The sequence below is a fragment of the Megalops cyprinoides genome, chromosome 1 (genome assembly GCF_013368585.1).
Source record: "Megalops cyprinoides isolate fMegCyp1 chromosome 1, fMegCyp1.pri, whole genome shotgun sequence".
Classification (NCBI taxonomy): domain Eukaryota; kingdom Metazoa; phylum Chordata; class Actinopteri; order Elopiformes; family Megalopidae; genus Megalops; species Megalops cyprinoides.
This window is the reverse complement of record NC_050583.1, coordinates 68,816,406-68,843,487: the sequence shown is the minus strand read 5'-3', so window position 1 is coordinate 68,843,487 and position 27,082 is coordinate 68,816,406. Positions and strand designations below refer to the sequence as shown.

The 27,082-nt window shown below is 43.4% G+C and overlaps 1 protein-coding gene across 7 annotated transcripts; it reads left to right on the top strand.

Annotated features, from left to right (window-relative positions):
• Positions 1-26,680, top strand: LOC118785677 (ribosome-binding protein 1-like). 7 transcript variants are annotated; one of them, XM_036540533.1, is made up of 33 exons: positions 1-158; positions 3,239-3,906; positions 7,997-8,148; positions 9,282-9,404; positions 9,625-9,777; positions 10,360-10,478; positions 11,750-11,903; positions 13,512-13,650; positions 14,297-14,487; positions 15,037-15,074; positions 15,154-15,244; positions 15,895-15,935; positions 16,254-16,341; positions 16,689-16,729; positions 17,467-17,557; positions 17,801-17,841; positions 17,924-18,014; positions 18,307-18,344; positions 18,423-18,513; positions 19,400-19,440; positions 19,533-19,605; positions 21,087-21,179; positions 21,741-21,830; positions 22,070-22,159; positions 22,440-22,532; positions 22,652-22,723; positions 22,801-22,893; positions 23,096-23,179; positions 23,719-23,811; positions 24,492-24,575; positions 25,101-25,187; positions 25,457-25,600; positions 26,198-26,680. In XM_036540533.1, the coding sequence occupies exons 2-33, from the start codon at positions 3,252-3,254 to the stop codon at positions 26,234-26,236; spliced, it is 3,513 nt and encodes a 1,170-aa protein (XP_036396426.1). In that variant the 5' UTR covers positions 1-158; positions 3,239-3,251; the 3' UTR covers positions 26,237-26,680. The 7 variants fall into 7 exon arrangements, with proteins under 7 accessions (XP_036396426.1, XP_036396436.1, XP_036396446.1 ...); XM_036540543.1 differs by having other exon boundaries at positions 3,234-3,906; positions 16,692-16,729; XM_036540553.1 differs by having other exon boundaries at positions 3,234-3,906; positions 17,804-17,841.
• Positions 26,681-27,082: the final 402 nt, after the last annotated feature.

Here is a 27,082-nt window from a genome sequence, read left to right as displayed (position 1 = left end):
TCCACAGATAGCGGCTATTCCAAGGCATCAAAACAGGACACTGTGGGGGAATATATTGATTTACAGAAAAAGAACTAAAAGAAAAACACAGAATTAAAAAACAAAGATTCACACTTATATTTTGTAGCGGTTTACGAATACTGCATACGACTGCTTAGGTAAGAACAATTCGATAACTAAAATGGTGATTTTATTTGTAGGTAATTAATAAATCAGGTCTGACTTCTGAGGAATAGAGGATGGATGAATGGCAGTTGTATGTTAACATGATGTAAGGGAATGATGCGCAGTATAACTTAAGTGTTATTAGTGTTATGTAACTCTTTCAGCTTGCCTTTTGTCAGTGGGAGAAGCTAGACTGCCAGCTTGCTAACTAACCGGCTAAGAACTCATGATAGGGTTAGCCAGCTAGCTAGCAAACACATAGTTCCAGCCATTAGCGTGTTAGCCGTGGCCGGCAAGATAGGTAGCCATACGTAGTTATTGAGTTAAGTATTTGGACCAGAAACCATCTAGAAGAGACTGTGGTTTGTTAAACGTATTTCGGCAACTTGGTACGCATTTCATTTTTGTTAGGACTCCAGATATGAGAACATGCAGTTTTGTTCTCTTTCTTTAGCTAACTAGGTGGTCTAGCTAGTCATTTCATTTGTAGTCGTAGCCCATTATTTCGATATGTAGTTCGCTTGGTTAGGTGACCATCTGTCTAGTTGACTAGACTCTAAGCGATACAGGCGTCATAGAGTATTTGCGTGTGATAACAGGCTACCGATGCGCTTTGATTTTCCCATTTGGCTATATGGCCAGCGAGCAGGAATCTCATGGTTTTTCTAGCTAGCTAACAGCCAACCACTGATGTAGCTTCTGGATAACTTTTGCTATACAATTGTTTAATTCGTTTTAGAAGTAGATCATGTCACAACATGTGCGAGTAGAGTGCATTTAGAAAATACTGCAGCCGTATAATAAGGAATTTCCGATTATCTAACAAACATTAGTTAACCTAGTCGAGACAGCAAGAGTAAGCCATGTCTTAAAATATTTTATATAGGTATATTGACGCGGCGCAGCGCCTTTAAATGTAGTTTGTGACTGGAACCTGAGTCCAAGATGTTACGTGTCCAGCTTCACAGAGCACACGTTTCGACCAACTTTCTGATGAGAGGAAAATGTGCTATTGCCACCTCACAGCTCGTAACTTGGTTTCCGTGCTCGTTTCGAGTGAAGTTCTAAGCGAAGTGTGGCATCGCAACATTAGTAAAATGCTGCTGTAATTTCAAGTATGTCCAAATTTCTTGTTATTGCATGTAGTACACTGTAGTTCTTCTACACCGTGAACTACTGGATTTTGTTAAGATCTTTGCTTCTATAATTCCTGAAGCTGTATTTGCATTGCTATGGAACAGTAAATAGGCTACTTTCAGATTTATGCCAAGTCAGCGATTTCTTTTTCAAGCTTGTAAAGTCTCGGTCGTGTACGCTATTTCAGAGACTGCTGTGGATGGGCTAATCATGGTCATATTTTACGCCCGTATCCCAACTCGTTTACCTTCTAGTGTCCGGACTTTACTGTCTGCGCCAAACCTCGTTGTCTTACTAAAGCCTGTAAACCCACTTCCCATATTAACACAATGACGATATTTCGGCTGTTAATGTTTTTCGTGTTGTGGTCGCTTAAGCAACGTGCTTTATTACAGCGTGTGCTCGTCTGATAAATCGAATTGTTTAGTCTATGCATGCTTTTCATTGATGATGACGTGTGCTCTCAGGGTCCTGTTTGTCTGTGGTAGTTGCGTAACGTACAGTACAAGGTGTCTGACTGGTATTGACCCCTTTCTAGTTCTCCCCATCTGAAATAGTTTCATTTATTAATGTGAAAGTTCAGAGCTGAGTAGTGTTTTTATTTTTATTATTTAACATTTGAATGTTGACATTAAGTGTTGCAATTATTTTTGCTGAATAGACTTGCACAAAATATTTCTCAGTCTCTCTTTTTGTATTTATAATTAGGTAATGTATATGGGTCTAAAACTGTCATAGCAGCTTACTTGTACCATTAGGGTTCGGGAATATCACGCATATAATATTTGAAGTGGTTTTTTTTACACTTAAATTTCACTTCACATGAAGAAGTAGCATTATTGCTGTTGCACATGGCCAGATTTCACTGTCATAAAAAGGAGTTCTGAATGCAAGCCTGAATTCCAGTTACATTGTGTGTATTTCCTGTGAAAATTGTATGTCTCGGTTGTGCTCTTTGTTTTTCCCATGTCTTTCCATTGTGCCTTTGCACAGCATTACAACCCCTGCTGGAGGACCGCAGGGTGGTTTGGTAAGGCAAGGAAGATGATTGCTGTCATGCCCCCCACTCAGTTTATCTGGAGGCAAACCTCTCCAGTCAGCACTTCATAACTAACGTGGGGACCCTCTCCAGGTTGTGTGTGTGTAGTGGAGGGTCCTGAGCAGGAGGGTGATGCTTACTCCCCTGAGGAGTCCCTCTGGAAGTCCAAGGGGGTGGAGCCAGGAAGTGTTAACATGTGGGAAATGTATTGTGTGCAACTGCCCAAGTGTCCTATGGAGAGGGGAGGGAGGGAAGTGGCAGCAAGAGTGTGTTGCTGTGGCACAGTGTGTGGGAGGGATATGTAAAGGTGTTGCATACAATTGACTCTCCTGTAGTCGGCACTGAAGCAACCTGCACGTCTTCATCAAAGAAGCATTTCTTCTGAGGTAGCCCGGAAAGTTATAGGCTATCTACTTTTCACAGGAATCTGTTTTTAATTTGTCTCTTGAGGGAGTATAATCACATGTAACTTTACATCTTAGTTCAGGGGCTCATTAGGTTTGCCTGTAAATTAACTGGGTAATTTTGATATTCTTCCTCTCCCCATTAGATATTTTTTTCCATGTCACTGACAGTGTTTCATGTGTATGGATTACACTTTTCATGTCTATCAACAGGGTATTTTTTGGGAATGTAATTAGTCTTGTAGTGCAGGCTTTTGGCCATGTTCTGCTTGTTTGATGAGGATGAAATGTATGGTTCATTATTAAGACTCCACCGTAAGTAAAATCAACGAGTCTCCTGTCTTGATGTTTCTCCATTTATTAAATACTAATTGTGACTCATGCTGGCAGTTTTTTTTTTTGTTTGGTTTCCTGATGGTCTGGGAGCCTTTGGAAAATAAAATGCGTCAGTATATCCTGTTGTTTTGTTTTTGTGTCTGCTTCAACAGGACAGAAGTCAAGCAGACATGGATATCTATGACCCCCAGACTCTTGGCTTTATGGTGTTCGGCGGTTTCATGGTGATTTCGGCCATCGGGATCGCCCTGGTCTCCACCTTCTCCATGAAGGAGACTTCCTATGAAGAGGCTCTGGCCAAGCAGCGCAAGGAGCAGGGCAAGACCCAGCCCGCACGCTCTGAGAGAAAGAAGAAGGAGAAGCAATCTGAGAAGAGAGGCAGGGCCAAGAAGAAGGAGGACAAACCAAACGGGAAGTTGCCACCGCCTGAGCCTACCCTGGAGGCTAGTGAGACGGTGAGTGACTCTGAGCCGGAGCCTGCCCCTGTACCCCCTCCCGAGCCCACTGCCCCAGAGCCCCCTGTCGTTGCCGCTCCTCCCTCTGAGGCCTTGGAAGCCCCGCCTGCCCCCTCCCCCAAGGACAAGAAGAAGAAGGAGAAGAAGGTGGCCAAAGTGGAGCCCGCCCCTACCCAGGCTGTCCCTGCCAAGTCTGCTCCTGTGCTGGAGGCGGTGACCAAGGAGGTGCCTGTCATGGCCGTGCCACCAGTGGAGGCACCGCAGGCTGTGGCCTTAGCTGTCCCCGTCATCACTCCTGTGCCCCCGAAGGTGGAGGAGCCTAAGGCCGATGTCCCATCCAAGAAGAAGGTGGCCTCAAAGAAAAAGTCGGGTGAGCACCGTTAAAATGCCCTATCTCCTGTCTGTCTCTCAGCAGCCTCATTAGGGCAGATGGAAATGATGGTAGTAATGGTGATGCCTCAGGGTAAATGTGAAGAATGAATTCATTATCGAACTGTCATGATGTACAAAAGTTTAATTAATCGCACCAGCCCGTGAAGTTATGCATGGTTACGCATTTTTCAGATACGGCCTATGTCTTGTCACGGACACAGGAGGTAAGGGGGGATGGTTAAAGGCACATTGGGTGCATGTTTTCACCTGTCATATAACTAAAGGAGTTATTTATGCAGCCACTGTGGTTAGTTTCCACGCTATCCATGCAAAAACTTATTTGATTCAGAGGAAAATAGCTTAGTCCCAGTTAGCACCACTGTGTCAGTGCTAACTCTTCTTAGGCCTTTATAAGTTGTCCCTGATAAGAGAATGAGCTAAGTGATAATGTGAATGGAATGCAAAGAGGATTCTTCAACCATTGCCAGCATCAGTTTGCAGTTCATACCCCAGATGATTTCATCTAGTACAGTTTTATCCTCCCTTAACATCCAAATAACATCCACAGAAATCACACTGAATCCACAAGGCATCGTGAGCTGTGGGCTATTGTTAGTTCAGTGAGGAGAACAATGTTTATGTCAAATATTGAACATTTTACTAATTTTAACCAACAGGCTGTTGTCACAGTGCTTTGCTATTTTTCAATCAACAAATACATTCTAAAATGGTACATGGCAATCTTAATGAGACTGGATAAAAAAAGGTATGTATGATATTTTGAAATAAAATCTCAAAACCAATTTTGCCTTCTCTTCATGGTCCAAAGCAAGAGGTTCTTTCTCCCTCAAGTGACCATATAGTTTGAGTGTCGACACATAATGTAGAAGAGTGCTGTCTGAACTCAGAGCAGTGATATGGGTGTTGATTAAAGTCAACAAATGACTAAAGAGTCATTCAGTGAAGAAAATGACAGTTTGATGAAGAAATCCCCCTAATTTCTGCAGAAAAAATGTGCCTGAAGTAACAGAAGGCTATTGTGCATAATCCCTGCCCTGCCTCATTCTACTGTTCAGGAGGTAACTCCAGTTTTCTAATTCCTTCCAATCTCTGTTGCTTATTGAATATAGAGCTCCTGTCTTCTAGTGGCTTTACAGGTCAACCAGCTGAGTTGATGAGGTTTTGGTTGAGGCTTGCCCCCATGCAGAATGTTTCAGTTTATGATAAAATTCATTTTTAGTTCTGTTTTATCCCATGGAACTTTTAATAGTAAAATTGGTTATTAGTAATACAGGTTAAACCTTGTCACAGTTTCACATTAAACATTATAGTAGTGTGGCGTAGCATAGTGTTTAAAGAGCAGGACTTGTAAGGGGTTGGTTCTGGGGGTACACACTTGTATGAATGGTTAACATTTAGCATGAGAAAAAAATCTTCTTAAGCTTCTAAAAAGTTTTCAAAAGGAATTTATCTTCTTAATGACATTAGCAAATGTATATGAAAAATGTAGTGTATTCATCACTGAGCTGTGTGAAAGAAGCTGTTTAGGACATCTCCCCCACCTTTTCTGGTTGGCATTGATGTTGCCCTATCAAGATTGCAGGAATTCTGTTGAATAATTGTTGAAAAAGCTGTTTTTTGTCACTGCCCTTTTGGCAGTGCTGAAATGACAGGAACCTCAGTAAACGACATGCCATTTAGCTCTGAGCTTATTTCACTGCAGGGAACATCCTGAACCCAGGAGGCATTCGTTTATTTACTGTCTCTCACTGAGGAAATTAATGGCGGACCTCATTCTCAGTCTGTCTTCCCGTGGTAGCTTGACAGGAATACCGAGGCAGATTCTTCCAGGCTTTCAAGTGAAATGCATCAAAATGGCTGTTTCAGTTTGAACAGAGGATACATGGGGGGTGACAGAAGGCGTCTTCTCTCCGTTGTCCTTTCTGTCTTTGGGTAAGAGTGTCCAGCAGCAGTGCTCACGGTATGATGCAATACTGAGATGTTTCCCTACATTTTAAATAAGACATCTTAAAAGCTGTTGGCTGTTTATGGCTTCTTTGTGTAAATCAAAGCTTCTGTGTCAGTTGTAAGGGCCATTTCATGAGGACCCCCAGAATGACATGACCTGAGTGTTACTATCAGTGTGGCCTCACCTCATAGGCCAGGTCTCTTTCACACAAGCTGCACAGCTTAGAGGCGTATCTCTGCAACAGGTTATCAAACTCTTGAATCTGAACCATTTCTTGGTGTGATCTCTTTGGCGAGAAATCGCCATCATCATTACGGAAACATCACTTAACTATATATGCCACACATGTAGTGGAGATATTGCGCTGGAAACATTAGTAAACATCTGTGATTTCTTTTTTTTCTGGTGTAATCCCTTCTCCTCAGACAGGCATAAGATGCATGCTAAACACAGAATTTAGCACAAACTTTTTCTGTCTTACATAACAGCCAGACGCTTGATCAGAGCTGTAGTTTTTGAGACGTGGTCAGTGGTCAGACCACTGGTGTGACCAGTTTGAAATTCAGATACTGAAAAGTAAATTCCTGTCAAGCAGGCTAGAGTGGGCAAAAGAGGTGCATCCCTCCACGCAAGCCCACTCGAGCGTCGTGAGTGCCCAGTGTGGTGGAGCCTGCGAAAACCACGTCAATAAATGGCGGGCTTGCGTTGTCAGCTTGTTCCCTCTGTGGACAAAGGCATTTCAGTGTTTGAACAATAGGGGTTTCTGTGCCCACGGCACCGCCTCGGCCCTGGTGTCACTCTGTGCTATCGCCGGGCCAACACTGCCAGGGACGTCCGGGAACTGCAGGCGACGCGGTGACGGAGCTGCAGCCGAGACCCCACTCTCCACAGACAGTCTGAGGGGTTTCAGTGCATAGTGCAGATCCCTGCACTAAGAATATTCTGAATATTTTGAACCATATTTTGTTGCCGAATGATTGGCTCTTACAATGACTGTGATTAGCTGTAATGTTTGGAGTCTGACCCAAACAAGTAAGAGTTTTCCTGGGAACAAATATTCATAAGCAACTGCTCTCACCTGCAGCTCTTACAGTTCAATAATTCGGGGATGCAGCCATAATGCCATAATGACATCTCATTAACATATACATTAACATATACATGTGTACATTACAGTAATAATTTATGAATTTATGTATGCATACAGCAGGTGTATTAACATAGTATTTTGAACAGACTTCCAGAATAGGTCATGGTATTTGTGTAGGCTGAAAGGTTAAAGGGTGCGATGTTCATTTAGCCAGAAATTGCAAGGTCAGAGTAGAACTGCAGCTTGACTCCCTGAATGTGTATACGCATCATTGATTTTGATGGAGATTTTTGCCACTGTGCCCCCAGCAGTGCGCTTGCTGTCCTCTCTCAGGGCTGTTGACATGATGATGAACTGCACACAAGTTCTCAGGCTGCTGTTTGTGACTGTAAGCTCCTGTGACAGCGGCTTCGGGGCATGAACGAGGCAGGTAGGTGTCCCGGGATGTTTGCCGAGGTGCCGTTCAGCTGCAGCGGGCTGACTGGCTAACGCAGCACGTGGGCCGAGGTGCTGGGGCGCCGTCCTCCTCTGCCCTGCCTCTCAGCGCCCAAACAGGGGTCGGCTCGCACTCTTTCCGTTGATTTGTTACCGTTTCCATTTCCATTTCTATTTCTGTCTCCTTCTCCACTGCAAATAGAGGAAGTGCAGTGGGCCGAAGTGTCCAGTGTTTAGGTCTTTTCAGACGGGTTGCCGACTCCTGGTTTTGCTGACACCTTGGCTTTGCCCGGCACGGTAGAAGTCCTGGAGTGCTGCCGTCTGGGTTCCTCTCTGTATTTCAAGCTGTGGCAGACAGAGCGACACACATCATCTCCTATTTCATAGTGAATGTTCCACTTCAATTTTGTCGGGTCTCACTCCCCGCTAGATTGAATTAATGAGGTGACGACTGAACAAGCCAGATCTTTCCAGCGCTCTGGGTGGGGCGTGCAGGCACTTGGGTTTTGATTACACAACGCAGCGAGCGACAGCGGTGCCTGTGGGCGTGTTGCCGGCGCACTAACGCGTCTCCTCCTCCCCCCTCCCCTCCAGCTGCAGCGGATTCTGTGGACGCGCCTCTGTACCTGCCCTACAGGATGCTGGTGTCCACTCTCAGCAGCATGGTGTTCAGCGAGGGTGAGGCGCAGCACCTCATCGAGATCCTCACCGACAAGGCGGGCATCACACAGGACACCTGGCACACGGTACCTCTCCGCACTGCATCAGCGTTACCCCTCTCCTCAATCCCCCGCCCCACCCTGAGAGGTCAATGCCAAAGCAACAATGCTATATAGTAGGATATATCTAAGAATTCACTTTGATGGGATGCGATATGGTTTGAGATGATACATTTTGATGTAATATGATGTCAATGCAACCTTAAAATTCTGTGCTTTTGAAGAAATATAGCAGCTCTAAGCATTTCTTCATTATATGCTATTGAAATAGCTCTGATTGTTCAATGTTCAGTGTGTTAACAATATCCAGATTGTGGGGCTTCTTACGATAGATCAGCAAATGTGTCACACCTTGAAGGAAGGTGTGCTACCAAAATCCCTGAGTAATGATTAAGATGCCCCAGATGCGGATGAGGTCATGTCTGATATTATGTGGGAGTAGAATTCTCATTATCTGTACATTTCCCACTTTCATGTCTGCAGTGGCTTGTGGCCTGTGAGTTCATTTAATCCAGCTGCATTTTAATTCTGAGACACCCCTGAGTTTGTTATTGCAAGCCTTTTGAATCAGTGTTACCGTGGTCATTAAGACAGTAATATTGTAATGTGGTGAGATTTTTGCTGCAAGAGCAGCGCAAATGGGACAGTGGGGTCTAATGCTCTGCCAGGTGACGTCAGATGGCCTCCAGCTGGTGAGTGGGTGATTTTAAGATGTTTACTTTGAGAGGAGGAGGAGGAGGAGGAGGAGGAGCAGGGCAGTTTGGCCAGAATTTGCAAGGTCAATAAAACTGCTGCTTCTCTGTGCAGATATGTAGCGTATACGTAGGATTGATTTTAGTGGGTTTTTTGCTGCTATTTAGAGCCTTCAGTGGTCACAAGTTTTTTTTTTTCCTCATTTGCTTTAGATTGGATTAATATGCTTCATTTCCTTTACTGTTCAATTAAATGATGAACAGTGCGCAGATTGCGAGCATACGGAGCCTTGTGTCCTACTTTATTTTCCCAGCTGCTGAAATGTCAGGCATGACTGATGACGAGACTTTGCGTGCTCAGAAGCGCTGGGTCCCTCTTTAGTTTTGAGGGGGATGCATATGCAGTTTGCTGCCTGTGTTGGCCAGCGGCTGTAATAATTGGGTGTGTGTCCCTCTCTCTCTGGCCAGGCCACCCAAAAGGGCGATCCGGTAGCGGCACTGAAGAAGCAGCTGGAGGAGAAGGAGAAGCAGCTGTGTGCTGAGCAGGAAGATGCCGCCGCCGCCAAGAACCGGTTGAGGGAGCTTTCCAAGGTGGGGGCTTGAGGCATTTGGCAAACACATTGCAGATATTCCTCTTAGTTTGCTACGCTTCCTTTGCATATTGTTCCTTGGGTACATTCCCTGGGGTTGTCATGTATTTCGATGGTGGATGTTTACTAAGCAGAAGTAGTGTATAATAGTTTGGGGAGGAGCTTAGGCCAGGGCTGGTGTGATAGCATGCCTCCCATCCCACCCCCTTTTCTGTACGCAGGAGCTGAACGCGGAGAAGTCCAAGCTGGCTTCTGTGGAGACGCGCCTGAGCTCGCAGCTGAGCGCCCGGGAGCAGGAGATGATTGCCCTCCAGGCTCGAATGCAGGCCAACTACCAGGACCATGTGACCGAGATCCAGCAGCTCAACGGCAAGGTCAGGGGTCATGCTCAGGCCAATGGCATCACTAAAGCCTGGAGTTTGATATGTCCCAGAACAAATCCCAAAGTAGATCTGCATATAGACAAGACGCCTCATTGATGACAGAACGTCAACGGAAAGTTTCCATTAAGATGAATGGTACCGTTGTCTCCAAACCCACCTCTAATACCCCTTTCCATGGAGTTGCTGGAAACGCTAGCACAGCCTGAATCAGAGCCAGAGCTGGCTGACCCAGTACAACACAACTGCTTTTTCCAGTGCATTACCCATGATCAGGGTGCATAATGTGACATGGGATGCAGGTGTCTGCTCTGACTGAGACAATTGCCCAGGCTTTTTTCTTTAGTCCAAGGCTGAGGTTTGCCTCCACCCCCCAAAAAAAAGCTGACTCCACATAATATCTTTCTCTGGTTGTTTGTTGTGCTCCTGAGTGGAAAAGGGAGTATTTGTGGTGTAGGCTTTCCATGACGGAAACATGACCCTCACAGTTAGTTTTAGGTTGGCTCACAGGAACAGCTGCACAGTCAGGGGCCCTTGGTAAGTGCGAGCGCAGTTCTGACGGCACTGCCCCTACAGATCCAGAGTCTGCAGGACCAGCTGGAGAAGGGTCCCAATGCTCAGCTGGCTCGTCTGCAGCAGGAGAACAGCATTCTGAGGGATGCCCTGAACCAGGCCACCAGCCAGACCGAGAGCAAGTGAGCATTACGGGGGGACTTCCCCCTACTGTCATGCACCCTCATCTGTACCCCCAGGACCAACTGCCTTTGCCTTTGAAATATTTTGTTGCATGCATGCTATAATAAGAAATCGGCTAACAATGCAGAGTGGTAATGGGGCGCTGTCACACTGGCTGATTTTTAGACCTTACTCATGCGACATGGGCCCTGTGGTGGGATTTGGTAATGGGGAAGGCACGCTTTGTTCCTCTTCAGTTTGAATTCAGCAGTGCTTTCAGAAGTTGCCTCATGCACTTGGAAGATAACATTGGTTTAGATGAAAAAGGCATTATCAGGCAGGATATTACAGCTTTAACATCTGTACTCTTCGAATATGAACATACTCAAGCTGGACTGTGCATTGGTTGACTTTTGCGTATACAAAAGGCATCTGTATGTTGTCTTTTGTATATGCAAGAGGCAGCGAGTTTGATGCTTAGGCTCACATTGTATCATTGTGCACTAAAGAGGAGCCATGCTCACTGAAAATGAGCTCTGTTTATAGCACATGCCTTTTGTGAAAAGCCTCTGACTCAACTTGTCACATTCTCTCATCATGCCAGACTCTGTGGGTGTGTAGATGTTTTTGTACATGATGCACGCTTAACTCTCATTGGTGTTCTTCCCCCATGTGATACTTCTGGACCAATTGCAGACAAGTGTGCATTGTATGCGAGGAGAGAATGTACGCACACTGAGAGGGTTGCATGTGGAGGCTGAGACAGTGCTGGAAGAGGGCAGCTGACAGCATCATACACAATTAAATGAATGGGAGGGAGGGGGACTTACTTGACTCTTGATTTCTGCTATTGAACTTAATGTATGAAACAGCTGTCTCACTGGTAGACTGCAGTTGCTAAGCAATCAAAATAAGCATGTAAAGTGTAAAAAAAAAAAATGACAACTAAAAAAGGTTTAAAAATGACTTAACTAAAAAATGTTTGAATTTGCATATGCAGCACAATTTTACTTTCTAATTCCACATAACACCAGGACATATCATGTCATTTTATATGGGTTAAGTGCGTATTTGAAATGTCTCACGTGAGATAGGGACTGAAGCCCAATAAAATTCATTTTAGCCATGCATCGGATTATAGAAGCGGTGGCAGTAGAATTCTGTGATGCAGACGTGCAGATATTGTAAATGAGTTCAGGTGCCTCAAACGGTATCCCAGAACCTTTGCTGTGGCGGCTTGTCATAACTGCTTCTGCTGTCCTTGAAGCAGCTTCTGCCTCTCGCCCCTCAGGCAAAACGCAGAGCTGGCCAAGCTGCGGCAGGAGTGTGCCAAGATGAGCAAGGACCTGGCCGAGAGGAGCGAGGCTCTGCACACAGAGGAGCAGCAGAGGAAGGCCCTGGAGGCCAAGGCGTTGGCTTCCGAGAAGCAGCTTGCCCAGACCCAGGTTAATGTGCATCCCCGGGGGAGGGGTGGATCCTGCACCCACAGCAGGGCAGCAGCAGGGTGGGATTTCACAGCCCCGGGTGTGGGAGGCACACTGCTGTCTGCCGAGAGCTCAGTTAATTTGCTCTGTTTGAGCTCTTAATAGAACATGCTCATCTGGATTTTCCGTCATGGCAGGAAGATCTACATGAGTCCTTTGATAATGATATGTGTTAATGGAGGTATTAGTTATTACAGAAGGATGTAAATCAAGGTATTTCTGAAAGCTATTTATGTTGCTTTTAGCCCTTTAAACAAATTAGTAACACAGAGAGGTATCTGACTGTTAGAGTAATTGTTCAGTGGGACAGTTGTTCAGTTAGGTGTTCAATGGGAGCAATGAATTGATCAACTAATTATTGCTCTCTAAATTTGATCAATATGGAGATATTTGCAAAGAAGTTTTGAATAAATAACTGCATTGAGTAACACAAACACAAACTCTAGAACTCATTAATTTAGAGCAGTTATGATGTCAAAAAACAGTGTCAATTAACAGATGTTTAACGGCTCAATTAGACTGAATTAGGAGAACTCGGCTGGAACGAAAACTAGCATACACACCATGCCCTAAACCACAATGCATGCACACACATTTGTTTTGCTCATGTTCTGTGCATGGTGTCACTCCATTCCATGGTTTTCCTGAAGCTCCATTCAAGTTTGCTGCCTTGATTCCATTTAACAATGGGTGCTCCTCCATGGCCCACAGTAAATGACCTGAAACTAAATAAGCTCAGATACCCCTCTGGTATTTTAGTTCTTAATAGGAACATCCATGTCATGTTGGAATGTAAGATATCTGCATAATCAGGCCATTCCTTGCAGATGGGTTGAATGTCTCAGCGTATTAACCATTTGAAGGTGCGCTGCTTAAGACAATTAGGAATTTGAGCGTGTCTGTGTGACCGTATGAGCCTGCTGAAGGCTGCAGTGAGAGCTCCTTCCAGACGCAGACCCACTGCGATTCAGTTCTGTGTTATTCCCTAAGACCTGTCATTCCCTCCAAAGTACGGTGTTCCACAAGCGTCAGAAGTTGACCTGTTTAATCATTACTTGGTGGGCTGCGCTAGGTAATCATCCATGCTTAATATGTAACTCAGGCTTTCCAGAATGTGTTCCTATCATGCTGTTCCTCCTTCCTTTGAGCCTTGTCTCATTCATGCCAATCTTACTCTTTCTGTTCCAGATACCTTTTCCATCAGGAAAAAGATTTTTTTGGTGGGCCAAAAGTGTTTTTTGAGTGATTTTCTTTGTCTTGTTTCTGCTCTTCTACTTGATGAATGTGTTATTCTTGAACTCACTTCCAAGAAAACTGCCAGGGAAGACTTCATTGAGCAGCTTAACTTCCCTTGATGCTTAATGTTTGCCATGCTTGTAACTGTACTAACATGCAGCGTTACACAGTTGAAACAGTTGTACATAAGCCCCTTCGCTCCAACGCAAGTTAAAAGGTATCCATATGAAGTCCAACCAGAAGTCCAACCAGAAACAGTGCTGGGAGAAAGGGGGCAGCTTGCCGTCTTTGACATTTTGTGTCTGAACTGTGTTTCCGCCTCTTGCGTCTCAGGCCAGTCAGGCGGACAGCGAACTGGCCCTGCAGAGGAGGCTGGAGGAGATGAGCGAGGCACTGCGGACGGCCCAGAGCGGCAGCAGCAGCCTGCAGGCCGAGCTGGAGAAGGCCCGGCAGGAGACGGCTGCCCTCGCCGGTCAGTACCCGCACCCCACGGCAGCCAGGGGATTCGGGATTCGCCTTTAACTGGGCTAGGACTGGGTATTTCTTTGGCTCTGCATGGTCTTACTGCAGTCTCAGTGTGTGGAAGCAGGAAAATGCCTGCTCTTTTATTGTGTATTATCACGCGACTCTTTGGGATCATGTATGGGGGACTGCAGTTTTTATAACGACGCTTGGTGTCCTTGGCATTTTATTCAAACCATCCAGCGTAGTTAGATCAGTTGTTTGACCTATATGCTGTAATGCTTTCTACCATGTATACAAGCACAATATTTTATTGGTTTTTGAATTAAAAAAAAATATTTATTTTTCTTATTTATTTATGCAATGGTCTACATACATTTAGGGGTCTAAACAGTTACACAGCAATAAGTAATGCATACATTTTAAGCCTGGAGGGGGAGTCTCAACTCTCATTGCATTTCTGATGGGGGCTTTGGGTTCACAAGAAAGTTTTACATCCAGTTCTAAAGGGCTCTGTGCTGAGGGTGTTCAATCACTGATACGGCATAGATTCGCAGCGCTGCAGTAACAGACCTGGTCATTGTCTCCCGTGCACATGCATCCCGTTGACCTTTTTGTTCAACGAAGTGTGACCTCAGTGCCACCGCTCCCCACAGAGCTGCGGTCGTGCGTGGACAAAGCCGAGGTGGAGCTGAAGGAACGCTGCGCCCTGGTGGAGGACCTGCAGGCCCAGCTGAAGCAGGCGGAGGCCGACAAGGCGCAGCTGCTGGAGCGGGTGGCCTCCATCGATACCCTGCTGGAGGCCGGGCAGAGCAAGGCCGCGCAGGCAGAAGAGCAAGAAGCTCAGGTGAGGCCTGGAGATACGTCAACTTCATCCTGGGAGGGAGAGAGAGCCCACGGGAGGTGGAACCCAGCTGCAACCCTTGGTCTTCGTTGGCCATCCTCTTACCCAAGGCCTCTGGTAACCTTTCATGGTTTTATGGCTTCAGAAGTATTTCCCGCTTCATGTTTGAGGACAAAGTACATCAGAGGCCTTACTTCAAATCTTCCCAACTGTAGCAGATAGTCTTGGAGATGGTGTTCCGTTATATAGAAATCTTGTGACTTCCAGATTTTTTTTCTAGAATATTTTTACTACATTTTTTTCTAACATGATTCTGATGCTACAGATATGTTTGCCTGGGGTGATGCCCCAAATCATGCTATTTCCTATGTATTCGGCTGTTTTGGGGTGTTGCTGCTGTACCCTTGGGCAAGGTGCTTAACCCACAATTGCCTCAGTAAATACCCAGCTGTATAAATGGATAACATTTTAAAACTCTGTAATTGATGTAAGTTGCTCTGGATAAGAACGTCTGCTAAATGTAATAATGTTTTTCCATTTATATTTTTACAGGTCAAAGAAGATGCAGAAATGGAGCTGGTACAGAACAGGTATGATCAATAAGTAGTTCTCTTTCATTGTTTTTTCAAATGTTCACATTTATTATTATCTAAAAATGTACATTTTTAGTCTTAAGGAAAAAGAGAGTCAAGTGAAATCGCTGGAAGAAGAACTTAAGCAACTGAAAGAAGAGCTGGAACAAGTAAAGAACACAAGAGCAGTAAGTGTTACCTCTTTGTGAAAGCCTATGTAGTAATAATGTAAAACTAATTTCATACTGCAGCAGTGTGTAGAACTCACCTTGGCGATGCATGGTGCCATCGTCACCACAAGAATCTCTGGTGTTTAATCACAGTGCATACAGAATAACCTTTATGGGGAATTAGATGCTTCTTTAACACTTCAAAATACAAGCAAAATATTCTGGTGTCTCAAGTGCTTTTACCCTCTTGTAGTTTTTGTGGGATAACCAATTAATGACTGATAGTGTTCCGCAGGAAGGTTCTGTTAAACTACCTTCTCTATCTTTTGAGTATTTTATGTTAAACTCTCTCTCTCTCTTTCTCGCTCTCTCTCTCTCTCTCTCTCTCTCTATATATATATATATATATATATATATATATATATATATATATATATATACTGACAACTTGTGTTTTGTGGCAGTTATGTTACCAACCAATCTGTTTGAGAACCAATGTTTAAATCCAGTCGTGAGATCTTAACTGTTAGACGTTGTTCAGTAATGTCTGAAGAGAAAGTGTTTTGCCTTTTGATTTTGATGATTCAAAAGGCATTAGAGGGCAAAGATGGGAAGGACCTGGACGAATGGTATGTTTCTGATCACGTCTCTTCCTAATGCAATTTTAGCAGTCTGACAGCACGACAGAGGTGGATCCACAGCAGAACGGGTATGTTAAGATCACATACACAGGCATTGCATTCTTAAATTTCTTGTATTCTTGGTCACAGTGCATTTTCAGTAGCAAATGTATTGTTATATTGTTATCAATTTATGTTCGTAACAATTCACTTTTTACTGTTTACTAAAATGAAAACGTTTTGTGAGTCAGCAGTCAATATTTTGTGAGTCTTTTGTGTGTCTTGTTTAATTCTTAAACATTGACCTGGGTTGTTGGGTCAGTTGGCTTTACCTTTGCAAAAATCATGTATATTATCTAGAAAAGTATCAGTAAGGGTTTGATAATTGTTACTGCACCTTCTTTCAGGCTTTTGGAAAAAGACAGCCATGTTTCATCACTGGAGGAAGAGCTTAAACAACTGAAGGAAGAGATGGAACAAGTAAAAAGCATAAATGTAAGTTCATCTTTCATGAGTGACCATCTTTGAATATGAAGTCATTATGAAGAGTGGTGTGAGTGGCTCTTGGAGTGGTCATGCCTAAAATGCATTTTCTGACATATTTAGTGACTGAAAGTCATCATTTTTTATCACTCCCTTTATGAATTTCCCAACCGTATGCCACAAATGTTATTTAGCCAAATGTTATTCAGGGTTCCTGTACAAATCATCATAAATGTAGCGTAAGGAAAAAAAAATGCAGTCTAGTTGCATTGTTGCTTGTGTTGGCTTCCAGGATCTGTTGGGTTCCCGGTATTATTCTGGCTCTGTTTAATAACTGACTTTTTCCGTCAATATTTCAGCAGCCTGACATCACAGCAGAAACTGAGCAGCTACAAAACAGGTATGTGTGTGTTTTTTTTTTTATAGCCATTTTCTCATATGAATATTCTCATATTGCCCTTTCACACATGTAGCACACAGCAGGAAATTGTCCGTGACAGACGCGTTCTCACCCGCCGGAAATACTCTGTTTGGTTTAGGTGAGGGGTGGCGCCTGGGTAGAGCATGCAGGAGGCAGGGCATGACGCAAAAAGTACGCTGCGGAAATCGCAGTGTTTTTTTTATAGCACATCGGTCACATAGCCGGTTCGTAATTTGGTCATAAACAACTGAGTCTCTTGCTGTTCCTTGAATTTGTCTGATGATTTCGATGTTGGCCCTTACCGACAGAAGTTCCCGAACCTCATCAGTTAGGCATTTTTGTTGGCGTCTTTGTGTAAATGACCCTTCATCTTCACCCTCAGATGTTTGTATTCTTCTGGTTTTGCGCCAGTCATCAACACGCCCACTCGCTCGCTGTGAATTCTCTGGACAATGACCTGCTCTATTCACACATGGACTCAATCGGACATTACATGCATACATCCCTAGCATACATACTAGGGAGTTGTCAGGATAAAGTCCGTTTAATGTCCGGTCCAACTGATTTGGATATTTGCGTTCTCACACATAGCTCCTCTGGGTAATGTCTAGATAAGTTCAGGGTTGCAGTGCATGTCTGAAAGGGGCTTATGACTACATGCTTCATTCTGTTACTTTTCTGTGTTGACAAATCACACATATCCATTGTGCTGTCAGTCTTTTGGAAAAAGAGAACCAGGTAACATCACTGGAACAAGAGCTTAAACAGCTGAAAGAAGAGATGGAGCAAGTTAAAAACACAAACTCTGTAAGTTCACCGCCTTAATGAAAACTCCACGTTTTTATATGTATTGCATATATGTATCTGTAAAATTATACAAAAAATACCCACATGCTCTTCAGAATGTTTTCATTGTATTTTTTTCATGGTCATCCTTGTGTAACTGCTGTTGCCCGAGATACGGTTATATCCAATTATTTTTGTGTGTGTCTTTACTTTTTTTGATGTGTTTTGTTACCTTTCCTAATGGACTTCAAATTTTAATTTTAGCAGCCCAATATCACTACAGAGACTGAGTTACTGCAAGAAAGGTATGTGGTGTTTTCTGGAAGAATTTCTAACTTTATTGGAGAATTAATTTAATAATGCTTAACATGTCCATTTTGCTTTTAGTCTAAAGGAAAAAGAGAGTCAGGTTTTGACACTGGAAGAAGAACTTAAACAGCTAAAAGAAGAGATGGAGCAAGTAAAGAACACACTAACTGTAAGTTTAACACCTTTCGAAAGCTTTTGTATTGTTGGTAAATATTTGAACAGTCCAGTAGCTCTTCATTTCAAATTCACAATTTTCAGTGACCTAACAGTGTCTCTGTAAAAAAAGACATAATGCTACTAAAACATGTTTCTTGCATATTGAATCTATTGCAAATGATCAGTTTTCATTTGAAGTGAGATCTACAGGTGTACAATAATTCTGAAGTTTAATGTTGCTTCTTCATGCTGTGTTATTGCCATAATCTTTAGTAATGGCCTTTTCTGTTCAATTTTTTTAACAGGCTGACATCACAGCGGAGACTGAACAGCTACAAAGCAGGTATGTAGTGATTTTGTTATGGCATTATGGATAATTTTTACTTTTTTTCCTGAAAATCTGCGTTCATTGTGCTTTCAGGTTTTTGGAAAAAGAGAACCAAGTGGCATCACTGGAAGAAGAGCTTAAACGGCTAAAAGAAGAGATGGGACAATTAAAGAGCACAAGCACTGTAAGATTTCCGCCTTTTGAGCTGCTGAAAAATATTATAAAACCCCCATGTTGACTTCATATTCAGAATTTCAACTTTTCCTAGTAGTTAACTTTTTTATGACCTGGCTTCAGACATCTGAAGGTTTAGTGTTCATCCATGTGTCTAATTCCATGTTAAAGCTAGCCTGGACTGAGATATGCCTTCCACAGGCCAGGTGGAAGTAGTCGTCTTATTGTCGTGCTGTGGAATTCAGCATCGGGATGTTCATTTACGCACCATGGTGTAAGCATCCCATAAGTAAGCAGTGGAAGATCTGTGCTTCTCTTTATGTTGCATACAGCAAGAAACTTAAAGGTGTAAAAGTTAATTTGACTGCCACTTTCATCATTCCAAAGGCTTAATGAATGACGCTTCACTGAACTCCTTACTTTCTAGCTGCATTTGTATATGTGGATGTGCAGGTTTCCTGACTGACTATAGTCTGGGTATGCTTCTGCGGTGTTAGCAGATGGCTCAAGTGCTAATTAAATATGATTTCATTGCTGTCCACTTAATATATCTGGCATCAGATATGCCTGCAGAATTCAACAAAATTATGAACAACTTTTTTCAATTCCATCAAGCTCACATGATTTGGGAAGGGTGGACTTAAATGAGGCATGATAATTGGTCAGAACTGGGGCGTCTTGGATCAGCTGTAAACTAGAAATACTCAGGGCTCTTTTAATGGTTCTCGAGTCCATTCCATTAAAATGCACTATGTGTTAATTTTCAAGACAGATTTTGAGTTTGTGTACTTCCAGATTTTACAGATTAGAATGGGGTGTGCTGAATCAGCTGTTGCTCAATGCTGCTTTTTGTGACCATCTGTACTAATGGGCTTTTCTTCAAATACATCTTTTAGCAGCCAGACATCACAGTAGAGACTGACCTCCTTCAAAGCAGGTACACAACAAATTTATCATGCCTCTTATGCATTGCTCTGTATTAAAATGCTGTTACATACATAACAAAAAATAAATGTTTTGTGCTTCCAGCCTCAGGGAAAGAGAAAGCCAGGTGACATTGCTTGAAGATGAACTTAAGCGGCTGAAAGAGAAGATGGAGCAGGTAAAGAGAGAGATTAATGTAAATAGCTTTCTGTTCTCTATTTCTAATACTCTTTCACCATTCACTCGCTATTCTGTGACTGAAGTAACATCTTTGCAGGTTTTGCTAGTTTGTTGAGTGAAATAAAACTCCAGCATAGTAATTTTAATTTGTGTATTCCAAGCTTTTTAAAAAGGATATATTGGAAAATGTAATTTTTATAATATTAACATGATACATTCAGCAGTGCATAGAAGCAGCTTTGATTTGCATATTTTGCTTTTCTGCTGCCCATTTTAGGTTATGTAACTTGAATTTTGCCGCTAGATCACACACTAGGTCAAAACTGGTTTTTCTTTTTTTTTTTTTTTTTTTTTTTTGGCTTACTCAAACATTTGTGCCGCACTGAGCCAATTTGCTTCTGGCTTGCTCTGTTGTGTGTTTGAAACTTCAGGGCTAGGGTAATATTTCCAGTGTTCTGATGTCTACCCCACTGCCAAACCTTGTGTGTTCTGTGCTGTTTGTGTCCTTGCCCCAACCCCCCTGACCCCCCCCATCACCATATGAAACTCCAGACAGGAAAATGAACGTTACGAGTGAATTGCGTTACTTTTTTTCCAATATACCATGAATGTTAAAGACAAAAAAACTACACATACATGAAGAGAATAAACAAAGCTCTCTCATGGATGAATATTAAAATAGTTCAATATTCCATCTTGTTGCTAACGGGATCATAGATGATTCATAACAATCTGGGGTAGAGAACTCTGTCACTGCACGTTTGAGAGATCTCTAGTAGCTTTAGATATATAACAGATTTCAATGACAGAATCAGAATTAAGAGGTCTGTTGAAGCAAAGTCTGAGGTGGAATCCAGAGCCATTCTGGCCTCTGATACAAGTCCGCCCGGTCCTGATTTACTTGGGGATAGAAACAGGAACAATAAGTTTCCCTCATATGTGTGCCTGTCAGTGACTGCTTAAAGGGTGATTTGACTGAAGCTGTGTGCTATATCACCTGTCAGGAACTTTGAGAAGAAAAGCCATGGAGTCCATGAGCACTACCAAAAGAATGAGTTATGAGAGACTGTGGTTGGCTAAGCATGCTCTGGTTAGGAGCACAAACCGGAGTCAAAGGTTACTATAAAGCACACTTGTGATATCTTTTTTGTTGTCATACAGGCTTAATTAACTTGCAGATGCAACCACATTTTCTTTCTGTGAACATTTTCAGTCTTGCTGATTCGCCTTATGTCCTCTATTTCACTCAGGTCTTAGCAATAGGAGGACATAACTTCTAATACCTAACACCTGCCTGTGTTCTGTGTCTGTTGAACATGGGGCCCGTTTCAACCAAGTGTCTGGCCTCTGCTTTGTTTCTTCTGTCCCAGTTCAGCACATTGTTGTGAATGTTGAGTTCCTGCCCATTTTGTCAGATCTATGGTAAGCCCCAGAATGCCTTGCGTGTCTTGAGTTGTCATAGTGCATCTGTGTCTTTAGGATGCAGTGGAGCAGCAGCTGATCACATTCCAGACCGAGACCAGGACAGCCCTTCAGACACTCTTCCCACACATCTCCATAGAAACAGAGCAGGTAACTAATTGCTTGCATATACCAGAATCCTCCATGGCTCGGTTTGGTGCCTCAGGCCAGCTGGCGAAGTGAACTACTTTGGGTCCGAATGAACATTTCCTGCCAGTGGTTTAAGACTGTGGCGTTTGTTTTGCTAGCATGCACAGTGGATCTAGAAAGTCTACACACCCTTTCAGAAGTCTTTTTTTATTGTCTTGAGGCCTGACATGAAAACCCATTAAATAATTTTTCCCCACTTTCATTTAGATATGGTAACCCACAACCTCAAAGTAAAAAGAAAAGGCAACACATTTCTGAGTATGTGAATCAGTGTTAACTACCGCCACTGTGGAGGCACTTGCATGTACTCTTATATTAACTGTCATTCATTCATATTCTGTTTGTTCAGTGCATTTTAGACTTGTTGAGCTTGGGGCTTTGGAGGGGGGAAGGGTCATGCAGTCTCCTTGAAGCAGCAGGGTGTTTTCAGACAAGGCATAGTGAAAATGTGAATTGTGGTTTAGATGAACAATGCCAAGAATTTGATTTGTGGTTCTTATGTTCCGTTTGTTTTCCCTTCAGAATAACTGGCTGCAAGAATTCACACTGAAAGCACAGGAAACGCTCAGTCAACAAAGCCGGCAGAAAACCCAGGAATCCACAGAATTGATGGTAAGATGTTTCAAACTAAAGCTGTTTTTTTGTGTTGTGAATGCTGCATGAAAAGGAGTTTTGCTCCTGGTTGGATTTAATCAGCACGACCACCTTGGTCACCTTGGATACAGAAATGTAGTCTAAAACCTCAGGCTTTGTAAATGCTTAGAACACGTGTGGCTGATTTGTGCTGTAATTCTGTAAGTCAGTGAGCACATGCCTCTGTTTGAAATAAACAATGTCAATTGCCTTTCAAGGACCTGCAAGAGAAACTTCGGGAGGCAGAGGAATCTCAAAGCACGTTACAGGCAGAGTGTGACCAGTACAGGACCGTTCTGGCCGAAACTGTAAGAGTGCACGTATGCACACACACACGGTGTGCATTTTCAGCAGTCAAATGATCTGATCACCAGCCCTGAACCTTCCTGCTGCAGCTTTTCACAGCCATTAGGATAGATTAGCCTGTGCTATTTCAATCATTTCATTTGCCGTTTCACTTTCTGTCTTCACGTTAGCACATTTCCCTTCATACTTCACTCCAGGGAGACATTGCAATGGCACATATTTTGCTTCGCCTGGCTGGATTATTAGAGTACCTGCCTGACAGCCGTATCTCTGGTTCTGCAGGAAGGCATGCTGAAGGACCTGCAGAAGAGTGTGGAGGAAGAGGAGCTGGTGTGGAAGACCAAGATCGCGGAGTCCGAGGGGCAGCTCAGAGCGGTAACAATATGACTCCGTACTGCAGAGCACCCAGATCCAGGCTGAGCTTACACATCTCCAGTTTCAGTGCTGCCGCTTGGGTTAGGGTGTTGTTTACTAAGATGGACTTTTTCCTGCAGGCTCTGGAGCAGGTGAAGGCCTTGGAGGTGGCTGCAGAGTCGATGAAGCTGGAGAGTCAAAGTATGGAAGGGGTAAGGCTCTTCTGGAAAGACATCAGTTCATCCAAATGTCCTCACAATGTTGCTCATGCCTCCTCCCCTTTCTGCAGCTTAAGGAGCAGGTGATGCTCCTGGAAGCACAGCTGGAGAAACAGCTGGAATCTGCAGTCATTAGCCAGAATTACTCGGAGGAGGTGAAACAGGTAGGCTACATTGTAATGCTTCATGCTCCATGTACTTAAACTCCAAATAGTTTAAGATTCTGTTTCTTCATAACTCTCTGACTGAACTTGGTCCTTTTGTGGTGCAGTTTAATAAGCCAGTGGGCCACACTACAGTATAAATCCTCTTATTTGAAAAGTACTATATTGGCAGATACTTCAGTGAAGTGTTATTTCTTTGCAGCTGAAGGAACTGTTAGCAGACTCTCAGAGCCAGCTGGAAATGGCCCAGTCAGAAGTACAAAAACAGAGTGAGGAGCTGGCTTTGGTAAGTGGCACTAAGATATTGTGTGGTTAGTGTGTGGTACAGTCATCAGATAAGGGAAGCACAGTCATCAGATGCAGGTGCCACATGGAGTTGGTTGTGTTTTAAGGTGTATTACTGTCTGGAGTCTGAGGACATTCGCTCATCTTTGGATCATCTCGATGGCTCATCTCACTTGCTGTGCCCTTTGCATCAGTGGGTTTACATGCCATAAAAGATGAGTGAATCTGCATGGGATGCTGCCCTGAAACATGACCACAGGGATCATTTCACCCTAGTAGCATTTTGGCACTGATGATCCATATGACTCCATACCTCCCACGTTATTTCTTGTGAATATGCTCAGTTGATGTCACGCAGTTACGACCACGATACTCTGTTTGATGTCAGTGTACCATAGATTTGTATTTTAACAACTCACATCAGTGGGTTGCACAATGCCAAAAGGTCCCTCCTGTTTCTCGCCAATGGCGTGGATAGAGGGGGTGTCCCAGGGCCACTGAAATGGCAGGCTTGTGGTGAGTGCCAGCTTCCCTTTGCAGGTCAGGCAGCACCTGAGTGAGATGAAGGAGTGCGTGCAGAGTGAAGAGGCCTTTGGGCCGCAGAACGGCCAGCCTGAGTTGGAACCCAGTCAGGTCAGGGTGCGAGCTTGAGGGTGCACCCTGCAGAGCCTTTTGGGAAGTACTGGATGTCCTCAGTATGACCTCCCGCTAAACCAGGGGTCTACAGTACGCAAGTCTTACCTATCCCAATGGACAATTGTGACGGATTAGCCACAAGTGGCTTCACAGCCCCAACCTTTGGAACCCTTGATTTGGACTGTAAACTGTCATGCATTAACCTTGATGTAGATTTTGGCTTATGGTTATGCTGGTTCAGTTCAGTACTTTCCAAAGGCAGCAGCTGATGTTTGCACTAACCTGTGAGTGCTAAAGGCCAGTTTTCCAGCCATGGCTGTTAACCTGGGATGCCTACTGCTTGTATTAACCACTCCAAACATTCACCTTTGTTTTCCTCACCGATGAGGCATCTCACAGCATGTGTTGCAGTTGCTGCCGCTACCCTTTAAAGGCTTTATACGAGCAGTACACTGTCTTGTATGGTGTGGAATGAGAACAACAGCCGGGTCGCTACTGATGTCATAGTCCTGTCTGAATTGTTTTTAAAAAAGTCACTCACCTAAGGCACACATTTGGAAACCCGCTGGAGCAAGCACCTCACAGTTAGGCCACGCCCTCCTCGTCCTCGGTTCTGCTTCCACTCCCCGCTTGATAGGTGTTGACCTGGCTCTGACATGCGAATGCGTCTCTCGTAGGTACAGTCACAGCTGGAGCTGACAGCAGGGAAGCTGGAGAGCGAGCAGGCACTGAGGCAGCAGCTATCTGACGAATATGAGCAGGTAATGCTTTATTTACAGCGGCATTGCATCAGCATGCTGATTGGGATTGTTGGAAGTGTTTGGTCTGAGAGAGAAGTAAAATTAAAGATACTTAATTGTTTTGGTTTATTTATCCCTCTTTAACAAATACAATTTTCTTAATTAAGACTTCAGTAATTGCTATGTAACAGTGCCAGGTAAACTTTAAGTGAAAAATTTGTTCAGCTTAGTGGAAATGGCTGCCCCATATTTCTTCTAGGGACAGATGGTAACAAAAATACTTTTGAATAGTCTTTCTCCATGTTAATATTTTGGAAGCATAAATGCCTCCAAACACATATTTTGTGAAGAATTTATATCTGGATTTATGAGATCACACTAGTAATGAACTGTACCACTTGTCCTGGTAAATTAAGTCCCCCAGATACATTTCCTTTATTTATATCCACAGATTTTACAGTGATGTAAAGCAGGTCAATGTGGTCATGTCAATAGACTGCACTGTCTTTCCTCACTGCATGCTTGTACCTCCTCTGTTTCCCTCAGGCCCAGAAGTCTGTTAATGACCTCCAGGTACAGCTAGATCTACTGAAGGCTGCAGGAGAGGTCCCTGCAGCTGATCCAGAATTAAAGGTACTGTGAACTGCACAGCCTCAGCTGTCACATGCCTTGTGGTGAGGTGCACTGCTGGTTTAGACAAGTTGCCTCTCCCCAGAAGGATGTTACGCTGTGCACGAATTTCCACTACGAAACCATTGAATCAGCAGTGTATATAGATTGATTGATTATTTTTATTGACTTTGATGCGTAAAATGATCCGCTGCTTATGGAAATCCAAGTGAATCCATTTGGAAGCTGTTTTCATGAATATTCTGAATTCCTGTTATCTCTGTGAGTTGCAGGAGAGGCTCGAGAAGGAGAAGAAACTGACCAGAGACCTAGGCCAGGCAGCCACCAAGTTGCAGCAGCTCCTTAAGGCCACCCAGGAGCAACTTGCCAAAGAGAAGAACACTGTTAGGATTCTGCAGGAGCAGCTTCAGGGGCAGGTACTGTACCGTCTAAGCAACATTCCAACTGCCCCCACAATCTCACCAATATAGGCGCCTTTTCTGCCCTCCCCCCTGAAGAGCAGCAGTTTCTCCTGTGTGCAGTCTGCACTATATGAAAACATGTTCCAGAGTTCAAGTGTCATGCACTCAGTGGGTTTTTCCTTGACTCCATTTGGCAGAATGGACCCCTTTACCACATGGCAGAGCACAAGAGTCCGCAGGGACTCCAAGTGAAATGCTTACTGTGTGTGAGTTACCCTGGAGCAGCAAGAAATATTAACGAGATTTCCAGCTGAACTGTTACTCTTAATCCTGTTATGCTACTGTAGCAAGGTGGTTGTGATGTTGTAGCCAGTCTGAGAATGCTTTTACTGTTCTTAGGCATGAGTAGGTGTGTACTAGTGTGAATAGGAGATGCTGTGCAAGGCTGACTGTCTTCCTTGCTAGCAGTATATAGACAGAAGAAGTATAGACAACCCCCCCCCAAGAGTGGTGGTGGTACATTAGGTGCGCAGGTTTCAACAGACAAAGATGCTTATTGCACTTGGATGTAGAAACTCTTCAATGTAATGTTGTTTACTGTCTTTCTTCCAGAACGATGGTGTAGACCTGAAGGAAGGAACATCTGTTTGAGACTGAAGAAGCATCACACAACTTGCCAAAATGCCTTACAATTACTATAGTTATGCATTCCATTCTGTACGCTCTCTATTGTACTGTAGTTAATGATGAAACATGTTTAAAAATAGAAAGAATACTTATGAACACTTCATGGGAATGGGGTACAAAATGCAGCTACATGTTTTTTTATCATGTTGGAACAAACATTCCATCAAGGAGCTTCTGGCTGTGTCAGAAACGACATATTTTGCCTTTCGTTCACAGAGCACCCCACAGTTCAGTGTTAAAGAAAAGGGAAACCACATGTACGTTAAACGTGCATCGACTAGTGCAATTGTTTTTGTTTTTTAATGTCTTTTGTCAGATGATGAAGGTGAGAACATTTCATGGTACACAGATGGGATACATGTCATGCCTTCTACACTCTGTAGCTGGCTGCCAAATAAAGTGTGACTTTGATAAAGAAAAAACTGAAATGTAGCAATTTTTGACTCATTTGATATCTTCCTCTTATTTATACCAAACATAAACGTGGGGAAATACAAACAAGGCATCCCTAAAAAACTATTTGTCATACAACTTTCATCTGCAATCCCTGCAATATTCATCTATGGCAATAGCCAGGGTTGTCATCCAGTCAGTAGATGGCAGTATAGTGTAGTTTAGGCAGCATCATAATTTTACTATTATTATTATTGTTATTGTTATTATTATTATTAGTAGTAGTAGTATTAATATTATTATTATTATTATTATTACTATGAACTACTTCTGCTGCTTATTTCTGAAGATGGATTACCATAGTAACATAACTTGTCCAATTTCATTATTTTTTTTCAAAATTCAGAACACTTGTTT